General features: G+C 42.4%; 1 protein-coding gene across 1 annotated transcript in view; it reads left to right on the top strand.

Moving 5' to 3' along the window:
- The window catches only part of LOC143987588 (proton-coupled folate transporter-like), a 627892-nt gene that overhangs the window by 81070 nt on the left and 520290 nt on the right, over positions 1 to 26532 (top strand). The window contains exon 2 of the mRNA XM_077486441.1: positions 17409 to 18168. Coding sequence (XP_077342567.1) covers positions 17409 to 18168 — 760 coding nt within the window. The remainder of the gene's footprint in view (positions 1 to 17408; positions 18169 to 26532) is intronic.

Below are 26532 nucleotides of genomic sequence, written 5' to 3'. Positions count from 1 at the left end.
TGGCTGGGTAGGCAAGTGATTAAATACAAGGGTTAAATGTGGTACAATCATTTTCTTTTTTTTTCATATTTTTCTTTATTTTTACCTGGTGATTCAGTCTGTAAGTCAATAATTTTTAAATTTCCTTTAATAGACCAGGCTGGCAACATGGCAATTAGAGGGTTGAGACCATCCAACTAACCCTGACAAATAGAAAACCTTCATCCCGAAAGTAAAAAAAAAAAAGAAGAAATATTTCTATAATTGTTTAAAAGGTGTTAGCTTTAATTTGTAAAACACTGATTTAAAGTTCATCTATCTACTAGTCCATCTGAAAACACTCTGCAGACAACACTGCTGTTCAATGCTGCTGGGAGTGTCTGTTGGTTCTCCATAGATAGAGGAGCCATTCTGAGATAAAACAAGTGTTGCGGCCCAGATCCCCTGGTAATAGAATCAGAAAAAGGAAATCAGCCACCACATCTATGGATTAGTAAACTTCAACATATTACACATTTATTTTATAGTTTAGGCATGCTTTAATACACACAACTTTTTACTCTGCTTTATAATATCATTGGAGGACCAAAGGTAGAAGTGAGTCAGGCTGGCAACTAGCAGTGGGTGTAATCCACGGACATAGCAAAATTCAGGGCAGGTAGACAATATAAGTGTTCAATAAACATAGAAAAGTTCAGAATGGGCAGCAAGCAGTGGATATATCTGTTAAACATAACCCAGCAACAGAAATATGCAAGCAAAAATACAGGCACAGTTTTAAATCTAGGTACATATACTTTCGCCAATGCCAATAGACCTCAAATAGTGGATTAAGCATACATGGGGTACCATGTTAAATGCTTTGGTAAAGTCCTAATTCAGTGTGTCTTCAGGAGCCAGGAAGCAGATGCCACAGTCAGAAGCTGTGTAGGATACTTGGAGCCACCCCAGAGAGCATAGACTGTGCAGGACTTTGATGTCATACCTGCGGGGGTCACACTGTGGGAAGTGTGGCTACAGGTTTTGATGCATAACTGCACCTTTTTCAAGCCTGAGGACATGCTCATGGGTGCACATGTACAATATCTCACAAAAGTGAGTACACCCCTCACATTTTTGTAAATATTTTATTAGATCTTTTCATGCTACAGGTTTTGATGCATAACTGCTCCTTTTTCAAGCCTGAAGACATGCTCATGGGTAGGGACGAGTTTCGTGTTCGAGTCGAACATACGTTTGACTCGAACATCGGCTGTTCGCCCGTTCGGCGAATTCCGAACATTATGGGCCGTTCGCGACAAATTCGTGTGGCGCTCACGTCCCACAATGCACTGCGATGGCGCAGTGCATTGCTGGCTCATGATTGGCCAAGCATGCACTGTGACCCCGCATGCTTGGCCAATCACAGCGCCGGCAGCGAGGAGAGCCATGATTGGCCACAGGCAGGATGCCGGTGGCCAATCATAGCTCAGGCTGTGTAGTACACGCCCCACACTATATAAGGCCGCCAGCGCAGTGGCCTTGTGTAGTGTGTTGGCGTCTGTAGCAGTTAGTGGGTGTTCTGTGTACCTTCAACACAGTATACACCGATTGTTATCGGCCGATTTTTCTGTAGTGGTTGTTGTCTGCGTGCCCTGACTGCAGTATACACGGCTATATTCACCTATATAGCTAGCTATATTTCTCTTTTTTAATAGAGCTTGCAGTCAGTGTTAGGAGATTGTGCGTGCTGTCTGCGTGCTCTGAACCCAGTATACACCGCTATATCACCTATATAGATAACTATCTTGCTCGTTTTAAATAGAGCTTGCAGTCAGTGTTAGGAGATTGTGCGTGCTGTCTGCGTGCTCTGAACTCAGTATACACCGCTATATCCACCTATATACAGTGGTGTGAAAAAGTGTTTGCCCCCTTCCTCATTTCCTGTTCCTTTGTATGTTTGTCACACTTAAGTGTTTCGGAACATCAAACCAATTTAAACAATAGTCAAGGACAACACAAGTAAACACAAAATGCAATTTGTAAATTAAGGTGTTTATTATTAAAGGTGAAAAAAAATCCAAACCATCATGGCCCTGTGTGAAAAAGTGATTGCCCCCTAAACCTAATAACTGGTTGGGCCACCCTTAGCAGCAACAACTGCAACCAAGCGTTTGCGATAACGTGCAATGAGGCTTTTACAGCGTCCTGGAGGAATTTTGGCCCACTCATCTTTGCAGAATTGTCCTAATTCAGTTACATTAGAGGGTTTTCGAGCATGAACGGCCTTTTTAAGGTCATACCACAACATCTGAATAGGATTCAGGTCAGGACTTTGGCTAGGCCACTCCAAAGTCTTCATTTTGTTTTTCTTCAGCCATTCGGTGGTGGACTTGCTGGTGTGTTTAGGATCATTGTCCTGCTGCAGAACCCAAGTTCGTTTCAGCTTGAGTACACGAACAGATGGTTGGACATTCTCCTTCAGGATCTCTTGGTAGACAGCAGAATTCATAGTTCCTTTTATCACGGCAAGTCTTCCAGGTCCTGAAGCAGCAAAACAGCCCCAGACCATCACACTACCACCACCATATTTTACTGTTGGTATAATGTTCTTTTTATGAAATGCAGTGTTCCTTCTACGCCAGATATACTTGCACACACACCTTCCAAAGAGTTCCACTTTTGTCTCATCGGTCCACAGAATGTTGTCCCAAAAGTCTTGGGGATCATCAAGATGTGTTGTGGAGAAATTGAGACGAGCTTTGATGTTCTTTTTGCTCAGCAGTGGTTTTCTCCTTGGAACTCTGCCATGCAGGCCATTTTTGCCCAGTCTTTTCCTGATGGTGGAGGCATGAACGCTGACCTTAACTGAGGCAAGTGAGGCCTGCAGTTCCTTGGACGTTGTTGTGGGGTCTTTTGTGACCTCTTGGATGAGTCGTCGCTGCGCTCTTGGGGTAATTTTGGGCGGCCGGCCACTTCTGGGAAGGTTCACCACTGTTCCATGTCTTCGCCATTTGTGGATAATGGCTCTCACTGTGGTTCGCTGGATTCCCAAAGCTTTGGAAATGGCTTTATAACCCTTTCCAGACTGATAGATCTCAATTACTTTCTTTCTCAATTGTTCCTGAATTTCTTTGGGTCTCGGCATGATGTGTAGCTTTTAAGGATCTTCTGGTGGACCTTACTGTGTCAAGCAGCTCCTATTTAAGTGATGCCTTGATTGTGAACAGGTGTGGCAATAATCAGACCTGGGTGTGGCTAGAGAAATTGAACTCAGGTGTGGACAACCACAGTTATAGTATGTTTTAACAAGGGGGGCAATCACTTTTTCACACAGGGCCATGATGGTTTGGATTTTTTTTCACCTTTAATAATAAAAACCTTCATTTACAAATTGCATTTTGTGTTTACTTGTGTTGTCCTTGACTATTGTTTAAATTGGTTTGATGTTCCAAAACACTTAAGTGTGACAAACATGCAAAGGAACAGGAAATGAGGAAGGGGGCAAACACTTTTTCACACCACTGTAGCTAACTATCTTGCTCATTTTAAATAGAGCTTGCAGTCAGTGTTAGGAGATTGTGCGTGCTGTATGCGTGCTCTGAACCCAGTATACATCGCTATATCCACCTATATAGCTAACTATCTTGCTCATTTTAAATAGAGCTTGCAGTCAGTGGTAGGCTAATTCCTGCACTAAAACTAGAGTATATGGGAGAGGTTGCAGTGTCGTGGCACCAGCACCAGTGCCTAAGGCCCAATTTTTCTGCCCCTGTTTAACAGGGGCGTTTAATTACAATTTTTGATGCAATGCTTTGCAGCAGGGCTAATTCCTGCACTAAAACTAGAGTATATGGGAGAGGTTGCAGTGTCGTGGCACCAGCACCAGTGCCTAATGCCCAATTTTTCTACCCCTGTTTAACAGGGGCGTTTAATTACAATTTTTGATGCAATGCTTTGCAGCAGGGCTAATTCCTGCACTAAAACTAGAGTATATGGGAGAGGTTGCAGTGTCGTGGCACCAGCACCAGCGCCTAAGGCCCAATTTTCTGCCCCTGTTTAACAGGGACATGTAATTACAATTCTATAATATTTCACAGGAGGGCCGGTTCCTGTGCCCACCCAGAGTAACTGTGAGGACTTATAGTGTTGTGGCACCAGCACCACAACCACCAAAGGTCAATTTTTCTACCACTGTTCAACAATGGCATGTAATTACAATTCTTGATATAATCGTTCACAGCAGGGCGCTCCAGCACCCACCAAGAGTCACTTTGAGGGCTTACAATGTTGTGGCAAAACCAACACCTTGTTCCACCATTTCTGCAGAGCATATAGGGCAGGACCCTACTTTCAAACATCCAACTTACAAACATCTCCTACTGCAAACGGAAGGAGACAACAGCAAGTGAGATAAAAAAAGATGGACGGCAAAACAAATTATATAGGGGTGATAACCCTTCCCTATGTTTTCCAAAAAGCTTAAAAATAGTTTTTTTGACTGGAGCTACACTTTAAAAATGTACCAGTTGAAAATTACAAACAGATTCAACTTAACACAACAAATCTACACAGTCCCTGTCTTGTTTGCACCGCCTGTATACTGCTGTTCTGAGTATATAGGGCCTGAGGGCCACACGTATTTCCTTTTTTTAATATGTGAACGAGGTTGCCCTTAATATCCGTACAAGACCCAAAGGGGCTGGTAATGGGCAGGGAGGGCTACCCATGCCATTTTTCTCAATGATTTTCAACCATATTGCAGGAACCAGATATAACATTAAAACCGCAAGTAGTTTGAAATGTCGTTATTTCTGTTAAATGTCATTTTGTGCAGGGACTGTTCTAAACACGGGAAACACGTGGCACTTCACAGGCATACTATAGACACCCCCCAGGCACGATATTTAAAGGAATATTTAACTTTTTTTCACTTTAATCGTCATTAAAATCAGCGCTCCCACCAAAACGGCCATTTTTAAAACTTTTTTTTGCATTGATTCATGTCCCCTGGGGCAGAAGCCATGTCCCCAAACCCTTTTTAGGACAGTATCTTGCATATTAGTCGTTAAAATTAGCACTTTTAATTTTGAATGTTCGAGTCCCATAGACTTCAATGGGGTTCTAACGTTCGTACAAATTTGGGGTCCGTTCGAAAGTTCTGGTGCGAACCGAACCGGGGGTGTTCGGCTCATTCCTACTCATGGGTGCACATGTACAATATCTGACAAAAGTGAGTACACCCCTCACATTTTTGTAAATATTTTATTATATCTTTTCATGTGACAACACTGAAGAAATTACACTTTGCTACAATGTTAAGTTGTGAGTGTACAGCTTGTCTGGCAGTGTAAATTTGCTGTCCCCCTCAAAATAACTCAACACACAGCCATTCATTTCTAAACGGCTGGCAACAAAAGTGAGTACATCCCTAAGTGAAAATGTCCAAATTGAGCCCAAAGTGTCAATATTTTGTGTGGCTACCATTATTTTCCAGCACTGCCTTTACCCTCTTGGGCATGGAGTTCACCAGAGCTTCACAGGTTACCACTGGAGTCCTCTTCCAGTCCTCCGTGATGACATCATCGAGCTGGTAGATGTTAGAGATTTTGCATTCCTCCACCTTCCGTTTGAGGATGCCCCACAGATGCTCAATACGGTTTAGGTCTGGAGACATGCTTGGCCAGTCCATCATCTTTACCCTCAGCTTCTTTAGCAAGGCAGTGGTCATCTTGGAGGTGTGTTTGGGGTCATTATGTGTGAATACTGCTCTGCGGCCCAGTCTCTGAAGGGAGGGGATCATGCTCTGCTTCAGTATGTCATAGTACATGTTGGCATTCATGGTTCCCTCAATGAACTGTAGCTCCTCGGTGCTGGCAGCACTCATGCAGCCCCAGACCATGACACTCCCACCACAATGCTTTACTGTAGGCACTAAGTTCATCTTGGTCTCATCAGACCACAGTACAGTGAACTACTTGTCATGCTCAAGAAACCAGTTTGAGAAGATCTGAGCTTTGTGACTGCAGGAAGTAGCCATCAGAGGATGGGTACACTGTAGTCAAAGGGATAGATGTGGTCAGCAACAATACTCAGGTAGGCCATGGCATTTAAACAATACTCAATTGGTACTAAGGGCCCAAATGTGGCAAGAAAATATCCCCCACACCAATACAGCACCAACACCAGCCTAAACTGTTGATACAAGGCAGGGTGGATCCATGCTTTCATGTTGTTTACGCCAAATTCTGACCTTACCATCTGAATGTTGCAGCTGAAATCGAGACTCATCAGACCAGATAACATTTTTCCAATCTTCAGTTGTCCAATTTTATAAACGCGTGTGAATTGTAGCCTCCGTTTCCTGTTCTTAGCTGGCAGAAGTGGCACCCGGTGTAATCTTCTGCTGCTGAAGCCCACCTGCTTCAAGATTTCATGTGTTGTGTGTTCAGAGATGGTATTCTGCATACCATTGTTGTAAAGAGTATTTATTTGCATTACTGTTGCCTTTCTATCATCCCAAACCAGTCTGCCCATTCTCCTCCATCAGACCAGCCCATCTGGCACAAACAACCACAACCTGGCACAACCAAGCTACATTCAAAGTCACTTATGTCACGGTACTAATACAGTGAGACAATGAGAGGTTGAAGATGTAGAGGATTCCACAGCTCTTGGGACTACCTGTGCTGGAGGGTCAGCAGGGGGATGACTGGATCTGGATTTCTACTGGAAGCGAATGTCTATTTAAATGCTCAATGCAATTAAATCATCCAATGTGGTAGGAAAGGTAGCAGTAAGGATCTCATTATTCCATTTGAGTCCAGCGTACGGAATTAAACTGCGTATTGGCTGACTGTCATTCCTTGCTGACGAAGACGAAGGAGGGCCCCAGCAGTCAAAGACACTCTGCGGCTCATTGAAAGTTTTCTGGAATGCATCCAAAAAGAGCTGGAGGTTGGAGGTGATAGAATCGTGTGATTCCCAGAGTGGGGAGGCCCAAGCTATAGCATCACGGAGATGAGAGAGATGATATATGCAACTTTGGTGTGATCAGTTGGAAAATGGTGGCTGGAAAGTTCAAAGTGGATGGAACACTGAATAATGAAGCCCAGACAAGCCTTAGGGTCGCCATAAAAATTAGGTGGCAGTGGCAGATGCAGGCAGGGATTGTCAGATGTAGCACTTAACACAGGAGCAGCTGAAGCAGAAGCAGGAATGGGAGGAGCTGAAGTTGCAGCGAGTTACAAACGATCCAGATGGGAATATCCTGAAGGACCAGCATTATTTGCTCTTGATTTGCTTGCTAGGAGTTAAGCCTCTGAACTAGATGTTGCATTTGATTCTCATCAGTGGCCAATTCTCAGAGGCGCTCATGGCTTGAGCAAATTGTCACGGTAATACTACAGTGAGCCCACAGGCAAGCAGGTGACATGGGATCCCCCAGGGCGTGGAGTCTAAGGGCCAACCGGTAATCTGCAAGGGACCCCCTCATGAGGGTTTGGGCTTAGCTGCATGCTGACCCCAGGTCACCACCCCCGGGTTCACCCTGCTCACTAGGGGAGTACCAGAAGACACAGTCAGACAAGAATTTATGGATGGATGGATGAAGCAAAGGAGAGCCGGATAGCAAACCAAGGTCAGGGTGGGCTGCAGGCAATGTAATCTAGTCGAGTCGGTACACAAGAGATCAGTTCACGAGAGATCAGGTTAAAGCAGGTTACACAAAGGGGGCTCAGAATCAAGCAACCATAACTGATTTGAGAGGGATTTAAATAGAGAAGCACATGAGAGGCTGGACAGGAACTAGCAGGAAGGAATCATATATTAAGCAACAGGTGAAGCCGGCGATGCCCATAGCTGCAGAGTGCAGCAGAGCTGAACACAAGCTAGTGGAACAACATGTGCCAGCCAGCCTATAGCAGTAAAGGTGAGACACAGATCAGCTCTGCAGCGGATCTGTGAAAGTACCCCCCTCTTACAAGGGTCCCCTACACATCTGGGAGCTGGCTTGGAGGGAAATTTTTGATGGAATCTGGTCACCAAACTGATTTGAGAGGGATTTAAATAGAGAAGCACATGAGGGGCTGGACAGGAAGTAGCAGGAAGAAATCATATATTAAGCAATAGATGAACCCGGCTACGCCCATAGCTGCAGAGTACAGCAGAGCTGAACACAAGCTAGTGGAACAACAGGTGCCAACCGGCCTACAGCAGTAAATGTGAGACACAGCTGATCTGTGACAACTTAAATACCATTTCTTCCCAATTCTGATGCTTGGTTTGAACTTTAGCAAGTCATCTGATTAGCGATTTGTGTTACCAAGCAATTGAACAGGTGCACCTAATAAAGTGGTCGGTGAGTGTATAAACAGTATATCTATAGTGAAACTAGGTCTATAATTCTTATATAGCAAACAAGCAATAAGTAAGAAAGAAGAGGAAAAAGAAAAGAATGAGAGAGCGAGTGCATGCCAATCCACATCCAATGAAAAAAAAAGAAATAACACAATTTATAGAAAAAACAATAACAGGTAAAACAACCTAAATCTATAACCAACACTGGGAACAGAAAGATATGAGGTGGTATCTTATTAAAATAAATTGGAGACATGAAATGTCCCTCCCAGTATCCTGTGACTTGTCTCATGATGGACTGCTGGGAGAGGTATGTTACTCTCTTTTATGTGATACTTAGATGGTCCTTTAGGGGTCAAGGAAGTGGAGTTGACCTCAAGGTAAGCTGTCACGAAGAAATGCCAGAAAAGGAAAATTAGGGTAGGATCATGATAACTATTTTCCATAATATATATATTGTTTTACGCTACAAAAAAAGTCTTAAAAAACAGCACACAGAAGCTCATTCAAGCTCTAGAATTTTTTTTGCTGCATAGCAGCCATACTGGCCTTTTCCAGAAATGCCTGATAACCAATACAGAGCCTTGCATCCATAATTTTTCTGACATGAGGTTTTCACCTCTTAATTTTAAAGCTGAAATCTGGCCTAAACAAATATTTTCTAAAGAGCTGGGTATATTCTTAAAGTGGAGGGCCACCCTAAAAAAAAAAAAAGAGCATTAATATTCTTAAAAAAAAAAAAATTGAAAAAAAAAACATATTTTACCTTGCCAGGAATCCCTGTTGCTAGGCAGTCTTCCTAATCTGCCTTCTTCCTGTTCCTCTGCGGTCTTCTCTCCTCCTCCGCGTTGTCTTCTGGGTAATGGAGCTCGCTGTGTTCTGGGAACTGTGTGTTCCCTAACACAGCACGTCCCATTTAAAAAGCGCAGTGCGACTCGCGAATGCGCAGTAGGAAACGGGCAGTGAAGCCGCAAGTCTCCACTGCCTGTTTCCCTTGGTGGAGGATGGCAGTGCTGGGACCCGAGAGCCGAGGGACATGTCAGCCTCGGCGGCCGACATCGCAGGCGCCCTGGAAAGGTAAGTCTCCTTATTAAAAGTCAACAGCTACTTTTGTTTTAGCTGCTGACTTTTAAAGAATATTTGTTTACGGCTGAAACACTGCTTTAATTAAATATTGGTGTCCTTTGTGTATTCTCCCCAATCTTTGCAGTACAATCATCATAATACAGTGGCCATAGTTTGCCTCTTTGCATGAGTTCCTTGTAATAAAGACTGCTGCCTTTAATTGAGGCACTCTCTTTACCACAAGGTGTTGGCGTTAAACTGGCCATATACAGCATGGATCAAAATTTGTCCAGCTCAGCTGGGACCAGCTGAGTTTCGATCCATGTACATGCAGGCTGATTGTACCCAAGTCGATCCAGGTCAGCGCTACACCAAAATGTAAAATGTGTATAAGCTGCTTGCAATAAATGGAAATATAAACCCTTGTACCATAAACAAAAATCAAAAACTGCAGCACGTAACAGAAAAAACAAGTCCAATTAAGTATTTGTGAATATTCCAATTGATCACAATTCATCTGTGTTTCAGTGAATTCATCCAGAACAGAACTTCTTCACAAACAAAACACAGAAGAAATGGCAACTCACCAGAACTCAATGCTGTCTCAACAAAGAACACAGCAAATACACCTTTTAGTGACCAATCTGAAAATATCCTTAATCCCTGATTATATTCCTTTCTCCTCAATATGTCCCAATCAGTTGCCATAAATCTTCTAGAGTGTAAGAGAAGGATCTGGGGGGTTTTAGAAGATCATAAGCTCAATAATAACATGCATTGCCTAGCTGCGGTTTCCAAAGTGAGCAAAGTCCTTTCTTGTATTAGCAGAGGTATGGACTCCAGAGAGAGAGAGAGAGAGAGAGAGTTATCATTTTGCCCCTGTACAAATAATTTGTAAGACCTCACCTGGAATATGCAGTTCAGTTTTGGGCACCAGTTCTCAAAAAGGATATCGGGGAACTGGAGAAAGTGCAGAGAAGGGCAACCAAACTGATTAAGAGGCATGCAGGAGCTCCGCTATAAGGAAAGATTCAAGGAATTTAATCTATTGCCTCTTGAGAAGAGGAGATTGAGGGGAGATATGATTAACATGTACAAATACATTAGTGGTCCATATAGTGAACTTGGTGTTGAGTTATTCACTTTAAGGTCATCACAGAGGACAAGGGGGCACTCTATACGTCTAGAGGAAAAAATATTTCATCTCCATATATGGAAAAGGATTGTTCAAAGTAAGAGTTGTGAAAATGTGGAATAACCTCCCTCCAGAGGTGGCTCTTGCCAGCTCAGTAGATTGCTTAAAAAAAGACCTGGATTCTTTCCTAAATGTACATAACTGGGTACTAACATTTATAAGAAATTTACAAGGAAAATCTGATTGCCTCACGGGGGATCAGGAAGGATTTTTTTTCCCCTGCTATAGCAAATTGAATCATGCTTTGTTGGGGTTTTTCGCCTTCCTCTGGATCAATTGTGGGTATAGGATTGTGTATATGGGATTTTTTTTTTTGGTTGAACTGAATGGACTTGTGTCTTTTTTCAACCTGACTAGCTATGTAACTATGTAAGCTTTAAGGAGCTGATTCCTCCTGTTTTGAATTATACTGCCCTCATGTTGTAAAGTGTTGCGCAAACTGTTGGCGTTATATAAATTATGTATAATAATAATAATAATAATAAAACAATAGAAAATCATATAGTGTAGTAATTCATTAAAAAATATTTTGAAATAAAAAGGAACGCCCAAGGAAAAAGTGATGACATACAGTGCACACACATGTTCAAAGATCCTCCACACATATGCAGTGCGTATTCACCACAAGAATTGTGCTGCAATTAAGTATGCAGCTGACTTGCACCTTCGTAAGATGGATGGATCCAATCTCCACTTCTCAAGATTTACTTCCTCTTTCTCCTTGGGTTACACTGTGTCACTCTCTCAGTCACAGTAATACAACCACATGACAATTAACTCCCTCAGGAAGCTAGGATTTACAGCAACTATTTCCTGCACTCTGTATGCAATCCAACTTATAGCCTGCACATACCATAAATTAACTTGGGTGCAACCAGGCTGTAGGATTTTTTTACATGCAATTACTGCCGACAGCTATAGCCACTTGTGGTAATCATTGTGTTCTCCCTACCAGGAAGGCTCCCCAAGACCCATTGACAGAAAACAATGGTGCTATGGCAGGCATTCCCCCATGAAGAAAGTCAGTCTAGTGTTTTTCTTTCCTTCCAACTGCTGTGGAAGGAAAGAAAATTGAATCATCTATGGGCTGCCTTAGACAAAGGTGGAACAAGTTTCCCAAGAAAAACTCTCTCTTATAATAAAAATGGCAATCAGTTACTAATTCTCAGCGTTGTACAATATTGTAACTTATTTAATTTGTTCAGCCCTAAACTTTTCATCAAATAGTGTTTGACTTTAATGTCAAAATAAAATAAAAAAATATTAAAAGATGTCTTTATAAGCATGAGCTAATGTATTCAGGTAATGGTAGCAGTCATCAAGATGTAATTTGCCTGTCTGAAGAAATTCATCAGTTCTATTATGAAGAAGTGTGTGTGTATAAAAGGAAAGATAATAAACTAGGGGAACAAACATTTTTTTTTAAACTAAAAAAAGATCTTAAAGGAAAACACTATAAATTTAAATGATTTTTTTCATTTGTGCAAAAGAGAAGTCTAACTTAACTGGCAAAATCAAGAAAAGACAAGAAAGGCTTTACATTTTCAGGACAAATAAAATGAATGTAGACTTTAAAGTGTACATTACCCCAAAAGTTTAAAATGTATGCATATGTCTGTCCAACTATGTTGTTGTGGGTAGGAGCCATTTTGTCAACACTGCTGAAATGCAGTGCATACAGATGGGGAATGTGCTTTCTCACTGTGTGAGGTCAGTCTCTGCCCAGTCACTATAAGGACGTGCCCTATTATAGGGAAGAACCAAGCAAAGGCCCTGCAGTCATGTGAGCTCCAAAGAAAAGGAAATAAAAAGGTAAAAAACATTTTTATTTTGATTATTCAATTTTGATTATTGTAGACAAATAGTGCTCCCTTTTTTTTTTGCAGTTTCCTTTAGCTGTATTTATTTTCACATATACTTTAAAGAGATGGTCTACTTTACATATAGATTTATCCAATCTTTTCAGACAACTCAAAGCAGTTAAAAGATAATGGACCTTATTTATTGAAGGGTAATGAACTAGAGCAGGAATAAATTATTTATTGTACTGTGAGATGCCCCAGATTTTGCACGCTACAGTTTTAGTAAGTAAACCCCAATGTATTAAAGGGGTTGTAAAGGTTTGTGTTTTTTCACCTTAATACATACCACAGGGCAGCTGCTGAGAGTTGAACCGATGGGGTCAGTGAAGGGTGGGGAGGATTGTGTTCCTAGTATGTAGATCTCTATGATGTAAATACCATTGATCAAGTAATCTGCAAATTTTTTTTTTTTTTAGATGGAACTTAGTTGCTTAAGGTGCTACTTCTAAATTTGTATATATCGAAGTAAGATTTCTACTTTATAGTACCATGTTTTATGAATAGGCCTCTCAAAACATATATTTGAAGGCCTCCAATTGAAAAGGTTTAGGGATAGGATCTTTTAATTGGACCTGTTGAAATTCGCCTATGGCTGCCACTATTTCTGCCTGAATGACTGGATCTCTTAATAGCGTATCATTCAAATGGCATGTTGCACGATGCTTGATAGTATTTGAATAAAAAAAAGACGTGCAAGCAGAAAAATGGTCAGACCATATGCGAGACTCTATATTTGCTAAAGGGGACCGACTTAAGGCGACATGGGATTCGAAAATGTAGTCTATGCAAATATAGGATGAATGAACAGCTGAATAAAAAGGGGTCGAGGGTGTACAACACATTGACAAGTTGTAAACTATGAAACTTACCATTGATAGACTGAATAGCAGGAAAGGGAGCTCTGCTCTTTCCTGGAGGAAGAGTCCAATAGAGAGTGAAATATAAAATTAAAATCTCCTCCCAGAATTATATATCCTTCTGGAAATTGTACAAATTTTGTTGAAATATTAAACAGAGCATGTATTTGACCAGTATTGGGAAGGTGTATATTTGCAAGTGTAAAGATTTGATCATAAAGTGTGCATTTAAGAAATAAGTAACCACCAAGGGATCTGAAAGAATGTCTCTAGTAGTGACTGGTACAGAGGTATGGAGTCTGATAGCTACACCCTTTGTTTTTTTATCTGGGCAGTTACTTAAAAAACAATGTTTATAATAGCGAGTTGACATTTTAGGAGGGGAAGGCCCTTTAAAATGAGTTTCCTGCAAGAAAAGCACTTGCATTTTTCTATGACATAACCTTTGATCAAGTAATCTGCTAAGTTTTTTTTTTTTTTAGATGGAAGTGTTTGCAACTTAGTTGCTTAAGTTGGTACTTCTAAATTTGTATATATCGAAGTAAGGTTTCTATTTTATAGTACCATGTTTTATGAATAGGCCTCTCAAAACATATATTTGAAGGCCTCCGATTGAAAAGGTTTAGGGATAGGATCTTTTAATTGGACCTCTTGAAATTCACCTATGGCTTCTACTATTTCTGCCTGAACTACTGGATCTCTTAATAGCATATCATTCAAATGGCATGTTGCACGATGCTTGATAGTATTTGAAATAAAAAAAAGACGTGCAAGCAGAAAAATGGTCAGACCATATGCGAGACTCTATATTTGCTAAAGGGGACCGACTTAAGGCGACATGGGATGCGAAAATGTAGTCTATGCAAATATAGGATGAATAAACAGCTGAATAAAAAGGGGTTGAGGGTGTATGACACATTGACAAGTTGTAAACTATGAAACTTACTATTGATAGACTGAATAGCAGGAAAGGGAGGTCTGTTCTTTCCTGGAGGAAGAGTCCAAGAGAGAGTCAAATATAAAATTAAAATCTCCTCCCAGAATTATATATCCTTCTGGAAATTGTACTAATTTTGTCGAAAAATTAAACAGAGCATGTATTCGACCAATATTGGGAAAGTGTATATTTGCAGGTGTAAAGATTTGATCATAAAGTGTGCATTTAAGAAATAAGTAACCACCAAGGGATCTGAAAGAATGTCTCTAGTAGTGGCTGGTACAGAGGTATGGAGTCTGATAGCTACACCCTTTGTTTTTTTATCTGGGCAGTTACTTAAAAATCAATGTTTATAAGAGCGAGTTGACATTTTAGAAGGGGAAGGCCCTTTAAAATTACTTTCCTGCAAGAAAAGCACTTGCATTTTTCGTTTGTGCATATAGTGCAAATTTTGAGACCTCTTTTGTGAGCTATTAAAACCCTGTACATTCAGGGCACCTACTATAACCCTAGCCATTTAAAACCCCCAAAAAAGGTGTGAAAAAAGTCAACATTGATAAGCCTCAATGAAGAAACAAAAATAAAAGAGGAAGTTGAGAAAATTAAACCATTTTGCAAAAATTGCAAAAGAATCGGGTCGGTGTAAAGGGACACTGATATGAAAAAAATAAGAAACTACAAACAGTGAGAACTCCTTTATGTAATTCTGAATGCATAGTTTGTATCAGAAAAAAACATCTATTGGAGGGGCGCAATAATGGTGCCAGCAGCAACCACGATTCGTTAGCAATAGTCAAGTAAGTAGTAGATATTAAAACCATAAAGTGATTGTAAAGTGAGAACGTTTTTTATCTTAATGCATTCTATGCATTAAGATAAAAAAGCCTTCTGTGGGCAGCATCCCCTCTCAGCCTCACTAATACTTACCTGAGCCCCATCTAGATCCAGAAATGTTGCACAAGACTCTCGGTTGGCCAGGACTCCCCCTCCTCATTGGCTGAGACAGCAGCATGGTGCCATTGGCTCCTGCTGCTGTCAATCAAAGTCAGCCAGCCAATGAGGAGAGAAAGGGGCGAGGCTGAGCTACAGTTTCATATCTGAATTGACACAAGGAGCTGTGGCTCGGCGCGGGTGCCTCCATAGCAATCTGCTTGCTGTGGGGGCACTCAACAGAAGGGAGGAGCCAATAGCACCAAAGAGGGACCTAAGAAGAGGAGGATTCAGGCTGCTCTGTGCAAATCCACTGCATAGAGCATGCATGTATAACATGTTTGTTATGTTTACCTAAAAAAAAAAAAAAAAAAAAGATTTTACAATCACTTTGAGCTTAGGACGTATGGTCCACTTCATCAGGGATATAAGTTCAGACTTCAAATATGTTTGAGCTAAAATAAAGGGACAAAGGAAGGAGAGAGAAAAAAGGGGAAGAGGAGGGGAGGTGGAGGTTGGGGGAGGAGAGAAGTAGTGAAATAAACCTTAATGTATTTAAGTTAATATAAGTTAATTTTCAGACTTTACAATGGATTTACTGGATTCCCCACAAACCAAATCTAAACACATTAATTTATCCCTAATCATTATTTTTTAGATGTAAAATACTGTGACATTCTAAACTACCCATGCAACAGAAAATTGGCCATGTTAATGGTGTGTGTTTACATACATTGGGACCATGGAATAAAAGTACAGTACTACTACTACTACTACTACTACTACTACTACTACTATTTTCCTACCAGTCAAAATGTTTATTAGAAAACAGAAAACTGACATGGGTCGATTTTTGACTGACAACACTATAATGGATCATATCCCTCTTATACTGTAACAAATAATGCATGCATGAACGTTTGCATGTTTATCTTTACATGTTTACATGAACAGTTCGTTCCTTAAAGCACACTGCAACTTATAGCTGGATTTTAAAGACAATATATTTGCCATTTGGGAAAGGAAATTGTTGCCCTACATCAGTTTATTGAAACTTTGAACAATAGTATCTCAGATTTACAGTTCAACATGGGTACATTACTGAAAATGTTCTGTCTTTGAAAACAATGATTATGTTTTGTCATTGACATATGCATATCTGATTAGTGATACTTATACTAAACCCACAGATCATAATCATGTTATTCACTTTTCCAAAGTTAATCCTGTCACTGTCTTTAGATCTACACCACATAGCCAAAGTAAGTTGGTTTATAGAATAGTCAGTAATTAATGAATATATAGCAAAGTAGTTGCAGGAGATGGTTACTAAATTAAACCTATATGTGCTCCCTTACACAAACTTGTTACTAAAAGTCGGAGATTACGTGATCACTTTCTGGTTGGGACTTAAAGAAAAATAAATCAACACATATACCATTCATATTTCATTCCCATCAACATTACCCTTACATACTAGCATTACAGGTATCCCCCTTGCAATCCTTCCACAGAGGAAACATTATATGACAGTGAACAGAGCAGTTTAAAAAAAAAAGAAATATTAAGAAACCTCTCACATTGCTTATGTGCCAAATAATGGGCTGCAACACTTTTCTTTCCTGCATGCATTGCTCTATCCTAATTAAGAGTGATTCCATTCCTTAGGGGCTTATGTAGCTGGGGACATTTTTTGAAAACACAGCACACTGCCCTTGTTGACTTTACTGTGCAGATTAAACTATGCAAAAGGCTAAAGAAGTCATAGTCAGACACAAATATTCTATACAAAAATTTCACAGAAATAACTGCCTGTTACCAGACATTTCACTGATCAATGTTACTGAGGGGGCAACACCTTATACTTACATAAAAAGATGCAGAGACCAGTGTTGAAGTCATCATATCAGCACCTCTCTCTACATAAAAAAAAAATCCAAAGATAAAGAGGATCCTTCTTCATGTGGCCATCATAAAATCCTTTTTAAAAGGTAGGGACAAAACAAATTAAAACATGAGATGGGGCTTTTAGGGGTGAAAAAAGTGGGGGTAAATGGGGTGGGAATTCCAATGTTGGACGTTAATCAGCAAGTCTAACATTTATATGACTACTCCTGCTTTATTAATATACAGTATATTATTAGCCAAAATTTATACAAACATAATTTAGAATCTGCCATAATCACTTAATTATACAGTTGAAAAACAATTTTATCTTTTTAAATGTCAATATTGTTATATTTCAGGTATGTCAAGAACTGTACAATGACACTGAATGCAGGGAAATACAGAAAAACAAAGATGAATATGAAGTTGTACAAAGCAGAGGATCATACATTATGCTTATATACATTGCAATTATGAGTCTAATATCAGTTCTACCGGCACTCATTCTCGGGACTTGGTCAGATAAGGGAAGTCGCAGGCATGGAATGATCTTACCTTGTATTTTTTCTGTTGCAAGTGGAGGGCTTTTCATTGCAATAAGCTATTTTAAAGAGATGACTGTTTACTGGACCTTTGCTGCTGCTGCTTTGATTGGCATTTCTGGAGGACACGTCTCAATGTTTTTAAGTGTTTTCAGTTATTTAGCTGACATCACAGAAAATTCACAGCGCACTTTTAGAATGGGAATTGCTGAATCAATGATATTTATTGGAGGAACTTCTGGGTTTCTACTGGGTGGAAGCTTGCTTCAGCATAGCACCTTCACCATTGTGTTTGGTGTGTATTGTGGCTGCAATTTGCTTGCAGCACTATATATCTTGTTTTGGTTACAGGAATCAAAATCGCACAGTGGCTATAGTAAACTTTATGAGGAGTATCATGGGGATGATGGTGATGACTGTGAAACAAGTGAAGGACAAAAAGATCATCCCAAAAGATCAGTCATAAAATATGTCAAAGACTCATTTAGAACTATTTGCAAGAAGCGCGAAGGTTACAACAGACTGAAGTTTTATATCATATTAGTCTCCGTTTTCCTAATTAATATCTGCAATGTTGGTAAGTAGCTGTGTATCTATATATTTATGTAAGCAGAGTGTGTATATTGCAATATGTGATATTTTGTGGCAAAAATGAGAGTACATTGTAATTAAATGATAATCTATCATATTTATAAAGCATTCACTTTACAATTTCCATGCAATTTTTGCCAACATTCGTCTAACCTTCTCTGAGAAACGTACACTCTATTTACAAAAAATAAATGTTATATTCTCTGCATATTTACATGTAAATCAGTAAACATAAAATTTACCAGGACTGAGATGTTAAATGACGTTTCAATTATGTTTTTTTTTTCTACTTTTTTAAATGAAATACTGATTTAAATACCAACCAACCTGGCACACAAGGTATGTGGGAACGTAATTTTTTTGGGCAAAGGGACAGTAAGTATGCAGCCCCATACCACGTTGATACTAGTCCACGTGTTCTGGGAAGTGCTTTGAAGGGAGCTTCCATAGCATCAGTGCTGACGGACAGTAGGATCTTTCAGGCCCCCAGTGCCCAGGGAAAGTTTCAGAAAAGGGAGCTTTAAGTTCCACTTACCTTCCCCCTTAGGGGTTAAGGTGGTAATTGCCCCCAACCTAGTGAATTTGTTTAATGTGTCCAAAGGACCCTTAAATAGATCTGGTACATAAAGTTCAGAAATAGGAACAATAAAAAAAATGCAAATAAAGAATACAGGTAATGTTGTATATTGAACAGATACCTTAGAGATTCCAGGGCTATTTACACATGTCCACTAGTGAAGATTATCAAGAGTGATTAAAAACTCCTTTTCCCACTTCCTTTTTTTCCTAGTTCTAGTTGAAAGTCAGGGGAATATCAATTTAAAGTATAACTACAGGCAAAACATTTTTTTTTACATTTTGGATAGAGTGGAGCGGGGTTAGAACACCTGTCAGTTTTTTTTTGCTGTCTGTGCCCTATTAGGGAGATTCACCCTCTTTAATTTTCCTGTTTACCATTATAATTGAAAGTGAAAGAAAAAGAAAATCACAAAATGGGGGTTACATAGTTACATAGTAGGTGAGATCGAAAAAAGACACAGGTCCATCAAGTCCAACCTATGTGTGTGATTATATGTCAGTATTACATTGTATATTCCTGTATGTTGTGGTCGTTCAGGTGCTTATCTAATAGTTTCTTGAAACTATTGATGCTCCCCCCTAGGGATGAGCCCGGTATTCGCGTTCATCCGTTCGTCGAAAACCAGAACTTTGTGGGCCATTCGCATCAAATTCGTGTCATGCGAATGCCTCACAATGCACTGCGCCAGTCGCAGTGCATTGCTGGCTGATGATTGACCAAGCATGCACTGTGACCCCGCATGCTTGGCCAATCAGAGCGCCGACAGCGAGGAGAGCCATAATTGACCACAGGTTGGATGCCTGTGGCCAATTATAGCTCAGGGGGTTTAGTACACGCCCCACACTATATAAGGCTGCCAGCATGGCAGCCTTGTGTAATGTGTTGCGGTGTTCATAGAGAGAAGGATAGGCAGGGACAGTGTCAGCTGTGCTTTATTTCTTTAGATAGCTATGTTACAGTGAGTGTAGTGTTCAGGGAGAGAGCGGGATAGGCAGGGACAGTGTCAGCTGTGCTTTACTTCTTTAGATAGCTCTGTTACAGTGAGTGTAGTGTTCAGGGAGAGAGCAGGATAGGCAGGAACAGTGTCAGCTTTGCTTTGCTTCCTAACCTAGCGCAGTTACAGTGGGTGTGCCTCCTGCACAGCATACACCTGAATCTACCCCCCCTCCCATTGCTGGTGTTGTGTAGTTGGTTTGTGCAACACAGGCATCTGCCTAATATTCAGTCAGTGTAGTGTGCCTCCTGCACAGCATGCACCTGAATCTACCCCCTCATTGCTGGTGTTGTGTAGTTCATTTGTGCAACACAGGCATCTGCCTAACATTAACATAACATATTTTGGGTGCGGGGGTTCCCCTTAATATCCATACAAGACCCAAAGGGGCTAATAATGGGCTGGGGTAGGGGGGCTGATGGGGTACCCATGTCATTTTTCTCAAAGATTTTCATCCATATTGCAAGGACAAGACATTACATTAAAGCCGCAAGCAGTTTTAAATTGCTTTTTTTCCTTTACAAATGTCATTTTGTGCAGGGACTGTTCTAAACATGGAAAACACATGCCACTTCACAGGCATACTTTAGACATCCCCCAGGTATGATATTTAAAGGAATATTTCAATTTTTTTTTTCACTTTATGCATCATTAAAAAGACTGCTCCAGAAAAAACATCAGTTTTTAAAACTTCTTTTTGCATTGATACATGTCCCCTGTGACAAGACCCAGGTCCCCAGACACTTTTTAGGACAATAACATGCATATTGGCCGTTATAATTAGCACTTTAGATTTCGAACATTCGCGTCCATTGTAATTAATAGGGTTCTAACGTTCGTGCGAACTTTTGGTCTGTTCGCAGGTTCTGGTGCGAACCGAACTGGGGGGGGGGGGGGGGGGGGTGTTTCGGCTCATCCCTACTCCCCGCTGAGCCCACCACCTGTGGAAAGGAATTCCACATCTTACAGTAAAAAAATGTTTTATCCCTATTGTAGGGTCAGCGGTAGGGTATTTGTAAATTAAAATCATATTCCCTCTCAAGTGTCTCTTCTCCAGAGAGAATAAGTTCAGTGTTCGCAACCTTTTCTCATAACTAATATCCTCCAGACCCTTTATTAGCTTTATTGCCCTTCGCTCCATTTCCAGTACATCCTTCCTGAAGATTGGTACCCAGAACTGTACAGCATACTCTAGGTGCAGCCGTACCAGAATCTTGTAGAGCGGGAGGATTATCGTTTTATCTCTAGAATTAATCCTACTTTTAAATGCATGCCATTATTCTGTTTGGTTTGTTAGCAGCAGCTTGTTTAGCCTATCATCTGCTAGGACCCCCAAATCCTTTTCTAGCCTAGATTCCCCCAGAGGTTCTCCCCACAGTGTATAGATTGCAATCATATTTTTGCCACCCAAATGCATTTTTAAAAAATTTTCTACATTGAACCTCATTTGCCATGTAGTTTTCCACCCCATTAATTTGTTCAGATATTTTTGTAAGGTTTACACATCCTGCGGAGAAGTTATTGCCCTGATTAGCTTAGTATTGTCCGCAAATACAGAGATTGAACTGTTTACCCCATCCTCCAGGTTGTTTATGAACAAATTAAACAGGATTGGTCCCAGCACAGAACCCTGGGGGACCCTACTACCCACCCCTGACCATTCCCCATTTATCACCACCCTCTGAACTCGCCCCTGTAGCCAGTTTTAATTCCATGTACTCATCCTATGGTCCATGCCAATGGACCTTATTTTGTACAGTAAACATTTATGGGAAACTGTGTCAAATGCTTTTGCAAAATCCAGATACACCACGTCTACGGCCTTCCTTTAGATTGAAACTCACTTCCTCATAGAAGGTTAATAGATTGGTTGGCAAGAACAATTCTTCCTGAATTTGTGCTGATTACTGCTAATGATACCATTCTCAATACTAAAATTTTGTATATAGTCCCATATCATCCCCTCTAAAGCCGCGTACACACGGGCGGACTGTCTGGCCTACTTAGTCCGCCGAAACACATTTCAGCGGACAGTCCGCTCGTGTGTGGGCTTCAGCGGACTTTTTCAGCGTGCAGTCTGGCGGACTAAGTATTTCGGAATTTCCGTAATACTGTCCGTCGGACTCGCATTTCGGCGGACAATCCTGGTGTGTGTGTGCCAGTCCGCCGTACTTTTGAAATGAGCGGACTTTTCCCGCCCGGAGAAAAGTCCGCTCATTTCGAGCGGGTCTCCAGGTAGGCGGGGCCCGCGAAGGAGACGTCGCTGGCCCCGCCACCTGGTATGGACTTAAAGGGGAACCCCAACGCCGAAAAAAATCGGCATGGGGGTTCACCCCAAGTCCACAACAGACCCTTGTCCGAGCACGCTACCCGGCCGGCCAGGAAAGGGGGGCGAGCGAGCGCCCCCCTCCTGAGTCGTACCAGGCCGTGTGCCCTCAACATGGGGGGTGCCTTGGGGAAGGGGGGGCCGCGCAGCCCCCCCACCCCAAAGCACCTTGTCCCCATGTTGATGAGGACAAGGGCCTCTTCCCGACAACCCTGGCCGTTGGTTGTCGGGGTCTGCGGGCGGGGGGCTTATCAGGATCCGGGAGCCCCCTTTAATAAGGGGGCCCCCGGATACCGGCCCCCCACCCTATGTGAATGAGTATGGGGTACAATGTACCCCTACCCATTCACCTGTAAAATAAAAGTACCAAAAAAAACACAACACACGAGATAAAATACTTTATTGCACAGCTCCGGGGGTCTTCCGTCTTCGGGGGTCTTCTTGCCGGACTCCTCCGCTATCTTCTTGTAGCTCTTTTGCTAGCGGAGGAGTCCGGCTTTCTTCCTCGCCGCCGGCCTCTTCTCCCGACTTCGGGGGTCTTGTCCCCCTCTTCGGTTCTTCTGCCGGGCCACCGCGCCTTCTTATAGCTCTTTTACAGGCGGTGGCCCGGTCTTCTGTCGCCGCCGCTGCCGCCGTCGCCGCCGCCTTCCGTTCTTCTTCTTCTTCTTCTCCAGGAGATGTTGCCTCGACGATCTCTCCGGCCGGAATGCCAGGGACGCACTGCGCGGCCACTTATATAGGGACAAGGGGCGGTGTCACATGGCTTTATGTCACATGGGTTGGTGTCACATGGTGACCCCGCCCCCTTACGATGTCATAGTCCCCATGTGACATCAACCCATGTGACAAAAAGCCATGTGACACTGCCCCTTGTCCCTATATAAGTGGCCGCGCAGTGCGTCCCTGGCATTCCGGCCGGAGAGATCGTCGAGGCAACATCTCCTGGAGAAGAAGAAGAAGAAGAACGGAAGGCGGCGGCGACGGCGGCAACGGCGGCGACAGAAGACCGGGCCACCGCCTGTAAAAGAGCTATAAGAAGGCGCGGTGGCCCGGCAGAAGAACCGAAGAGGGGGACAAGACCCCCGAAGTCGGGAGAAGAGGCCGGCGGCGAGGAAGAAAGCCGGACTCCTCCGCTAGCAAAAGAGCTACAAGACGATAGCGGAGGAGTCCGGCAAGAAGACCCCCGAAGACGGAAGACCCCCGGAGCTGTGCAATAAAGTATTTTATCTCGTGTGTTGTGTTTTTTTTGGTACTTTTATTTTACAGGTGAATGGGTAGGGGTACATTGTACCCCATACTCATTCACATAGGTTGGGGGGCCGGTATCCGGGGGCCCCCTTATTAAAGGGGGCTCCCGGATTCCGATAAGCCCCCCACCCGCAGACCCCGACAACCAACGGCCAGGGTTGTCGGGAAGAGGCCCTTGTCCTCATCAACATGGGGACAAGGTGCTTTGGGGTGGGGGGGCCGCGTGGCCCCCCCTTCCCCAAGGCACCCCCCATGTTGAGGGCACACGGCCTGGTACGGCTCAGGAGGGGGGCGCTCGCTCGCCGCCCTTTCCTGGCCGGCCGGGTAGCGTGCTCGGACAAGGCTCTGTTGTGGACTTGGGGGGAACCCCCACGCCGATTTTTTTCGGCGTTGGGGTTCCCCTTTAAGTCCATACCAGGCGGCGGGGCCAGCGACGTCTCCCTCGCGGGCCCCGCCTACCTGGAGACGCGCTCGAAATGAGCGGACTTTCCTCCGCGTGTGTGGGCGAGTCCGTTCATTTCAAAAGTAGGGCGGATAGTATGGCGGACTTAGTATGCCGTATTAGTCCGCTCAAAAAGTGGTGTGTGTGGTCAAGTCCATTCATTCGAAAGTATGACGGACTGTCCGTCGGATTGTCTGACGGACTAAGTTGGCCAGACAGTCCGCCCCGTGTGTACGCGGCTTAAGAGTTTACTTACTATTGATGTTACGCTAACTGGTCTGTAATTCCCAGGGATGTATTTTGGGCCATTTTTAAATATTGGTGCTATATTGGCTTTTCTCCAATCAGCTGATACCATTCCAGTCAGTAGAATGTCAGTAAAAATTTAGGAACAATGGTCTTGCAATTACTTGACTGAGTTCTCCCTGTCCTTCCTTTTTTACTGTTAACATATTTAAATAATTTCTTGGGATTTTTTTGCTCTCCTCTGCTATGTGTCTTTCATGTTCTATCTTAGCCATCCTTATTGCGCTCTTACATTTCTTGTTGCATTCTTTATAAAGTCTGAATGCTGAGGATGATCCCTCAGCCCTGTATTTTTTGAAGGTCTTCTCCTTTGCTTGTATATGCATTTTTACATTGGAGTTAAGCCATCCGAGACTTTTGTTAAATTTATTACCCAATATGATGCATTGGATAATGCCCTTATTTAATATGCTCTTAAAGCAAACCCATCTCTCCTCTTTGTTCTTTGTTTCTAAGATTTTATCCCAATTTATGCCTTCTAGCAAGGCTGGTTGTCCCCAGAAAAGTAATAGAGGAGAAATCTTCCAATGGGGACATTAGTTCTGGTGACCTGGGGGTCCCCAAGAGATTCCCTTAAATTGCAGGGATTTCCTCTCACTTGTTGTTTGGGACAGGAAGTAAAGGGAAATCTCCACAATTGGACACAGATGGCTAAAAAAAATCTGACAGGGGTTATAATTCTCCCTTACTCAATCCAAAATTGAAAAATAGTTCTACTTTTACAACTTTAGGCGTGAAGGGTGCCTCATTTTTCTTTGACTTCACTAACTGTAAGACCCCTTTCACACTGCCTCACATTTGCGGTAAAGTGCCACTAGTTTTAGCAGTGCTTTACCGTCACTATAGCTGTGCTTTTTCGGGCACAAGTATGGCACTTTTAACCCCCACTAGCGGCCAAAGAATGGGTTAAATGCATCCAAAAAGAATCGCTGCTTTAGAGGGTGCTTTGGCAGCGGTGCCCATTCATATCAATGGACAGGGGTGGTGGAGGAGCAGTGCATAAACTGCTCCTAAACTGCTCCAAAGATACTACAGGACTTTTTCTAACGTCCTGCAAGCGCACTGCTCCAGTGTAAAAACATTCAGGCTTTCACACTGGGCTGCAGGGGAGGCATTTTTCAGGCTCTTTACAGGTGCCCTTTAACTCCTTCAGTGTGAAAGGGGGCTAAGTCCATATTTGGTTTTAGTTAATTTATGAGCAATATTCAGTAATTTCAACATCTATCCACGGCTGCTCAGACACCCCCTATTCATGCGTCTGGCCCCTTTCAGGGCACCAGGAACATGAATTACAGTGGCCAGTGTTTTTTTGAAGCACCTGATTAGAGGCAGAGACTCTAATAGGCTTCAAAATAGGGTAGGCAGGGTCACAGAGGATGTGTCCGGAGCCCACCCAGGTGTGTTGCAACAGTGAATTGATATTCGCTGTTGCAACGCTTATCCTCCTCCCGGCCAATCAGGAAGGTACCCCGTTTCCCGATTGGCCAAAACGTCAGGCAATCCTATTGGTTGCTTAGCGCCGGGAGGAGCAGAGAGGAGACACACTGCGGAAACTGCTCCAGGAGAGGACACCGAAGTAGCTTTTCCTGAGCCCGCCATGCTGGAAGATGGCCGCATCAATGCTTCCGGCATCCAGGGTAAAAACAGCGGGTGGTGGGGGTGTGTTAGTGCCGTGCCACGCCATGCTGGGGGGGTGTAGGTGGAAATTATGCTAGTACCATTCCTCTGGCAGCCTGGGGGGTTGTCTGCCCCCCCCCCCCCCAAAAAAAAACACTAGACACCACTGAACTTGAATTTGACCTTCACAGTCCAAAAAAAAAAATAGGATCCTTCAGATGACCCACAGAGCATTAATTTCAAGCTCCATCCAGGAAACAGGATACAAAATTGTATCTAAGTGGTATAGAATTCCATCAATGCTTCATAAACTTTTTCCAAAATGTCCTCATATGCTGGAAATGTTGCAGGGAAGAGGGCACTCTATTACACATCTTTTTGTCTTATCCCAAGATCATCCCATTTTGGAATCAGGTGAAGCAGCTTATACTGTATATAGATTAACACATATCCAAATCCCGGATTATCCGGCATCTGAGGAATCCTTTGTATAGCTCCAATGCCTCTGAAGAGATATATATGCTTCCTCTTAATTAATTCACTTAATACAGCTTTTCTTAATACAGCCAATGTGTGCATCCCCCTATATTGGAAGCAACCTTCGGCTTCACCAATTAGCTTATGGCTGACAAAGATTAACAAAATTTATATGATAGAGGAATTGATAGCCATGATCCACAATAAAGAAGATCCACCTCCCTTTCACATTCCATTCGGTTCCTCCATACCTGCTCTCCCCTCACTCCCTCTCAAACCATTCAATCCCCTTCCCTTCCAGCCCCTTCTTCAAAATCTCAGTACCCACTTTCAACCATCCTCTTTTCCTAATTCCACATC

Source organism: Lithobates pipiens, unplaced genomic scaffold (assembly GCF_037356315.1).
Source record: "Lithobates pipiens isolate NorthernLeopardFrog02 unplaced genomic scaffold, aLitPip1_a1.2 Scaffold_18, whole genome shotgun sequence".
NCBI classification, from domain to species: Eukaryota; Metazoa; Chordata; class Amphibia; order Anura; family Ranidae; genus Lithobates; species Lithobates pipiens.
This window is presented reverse-complemented; position numbering and strand designations above follow the sequence as displayed.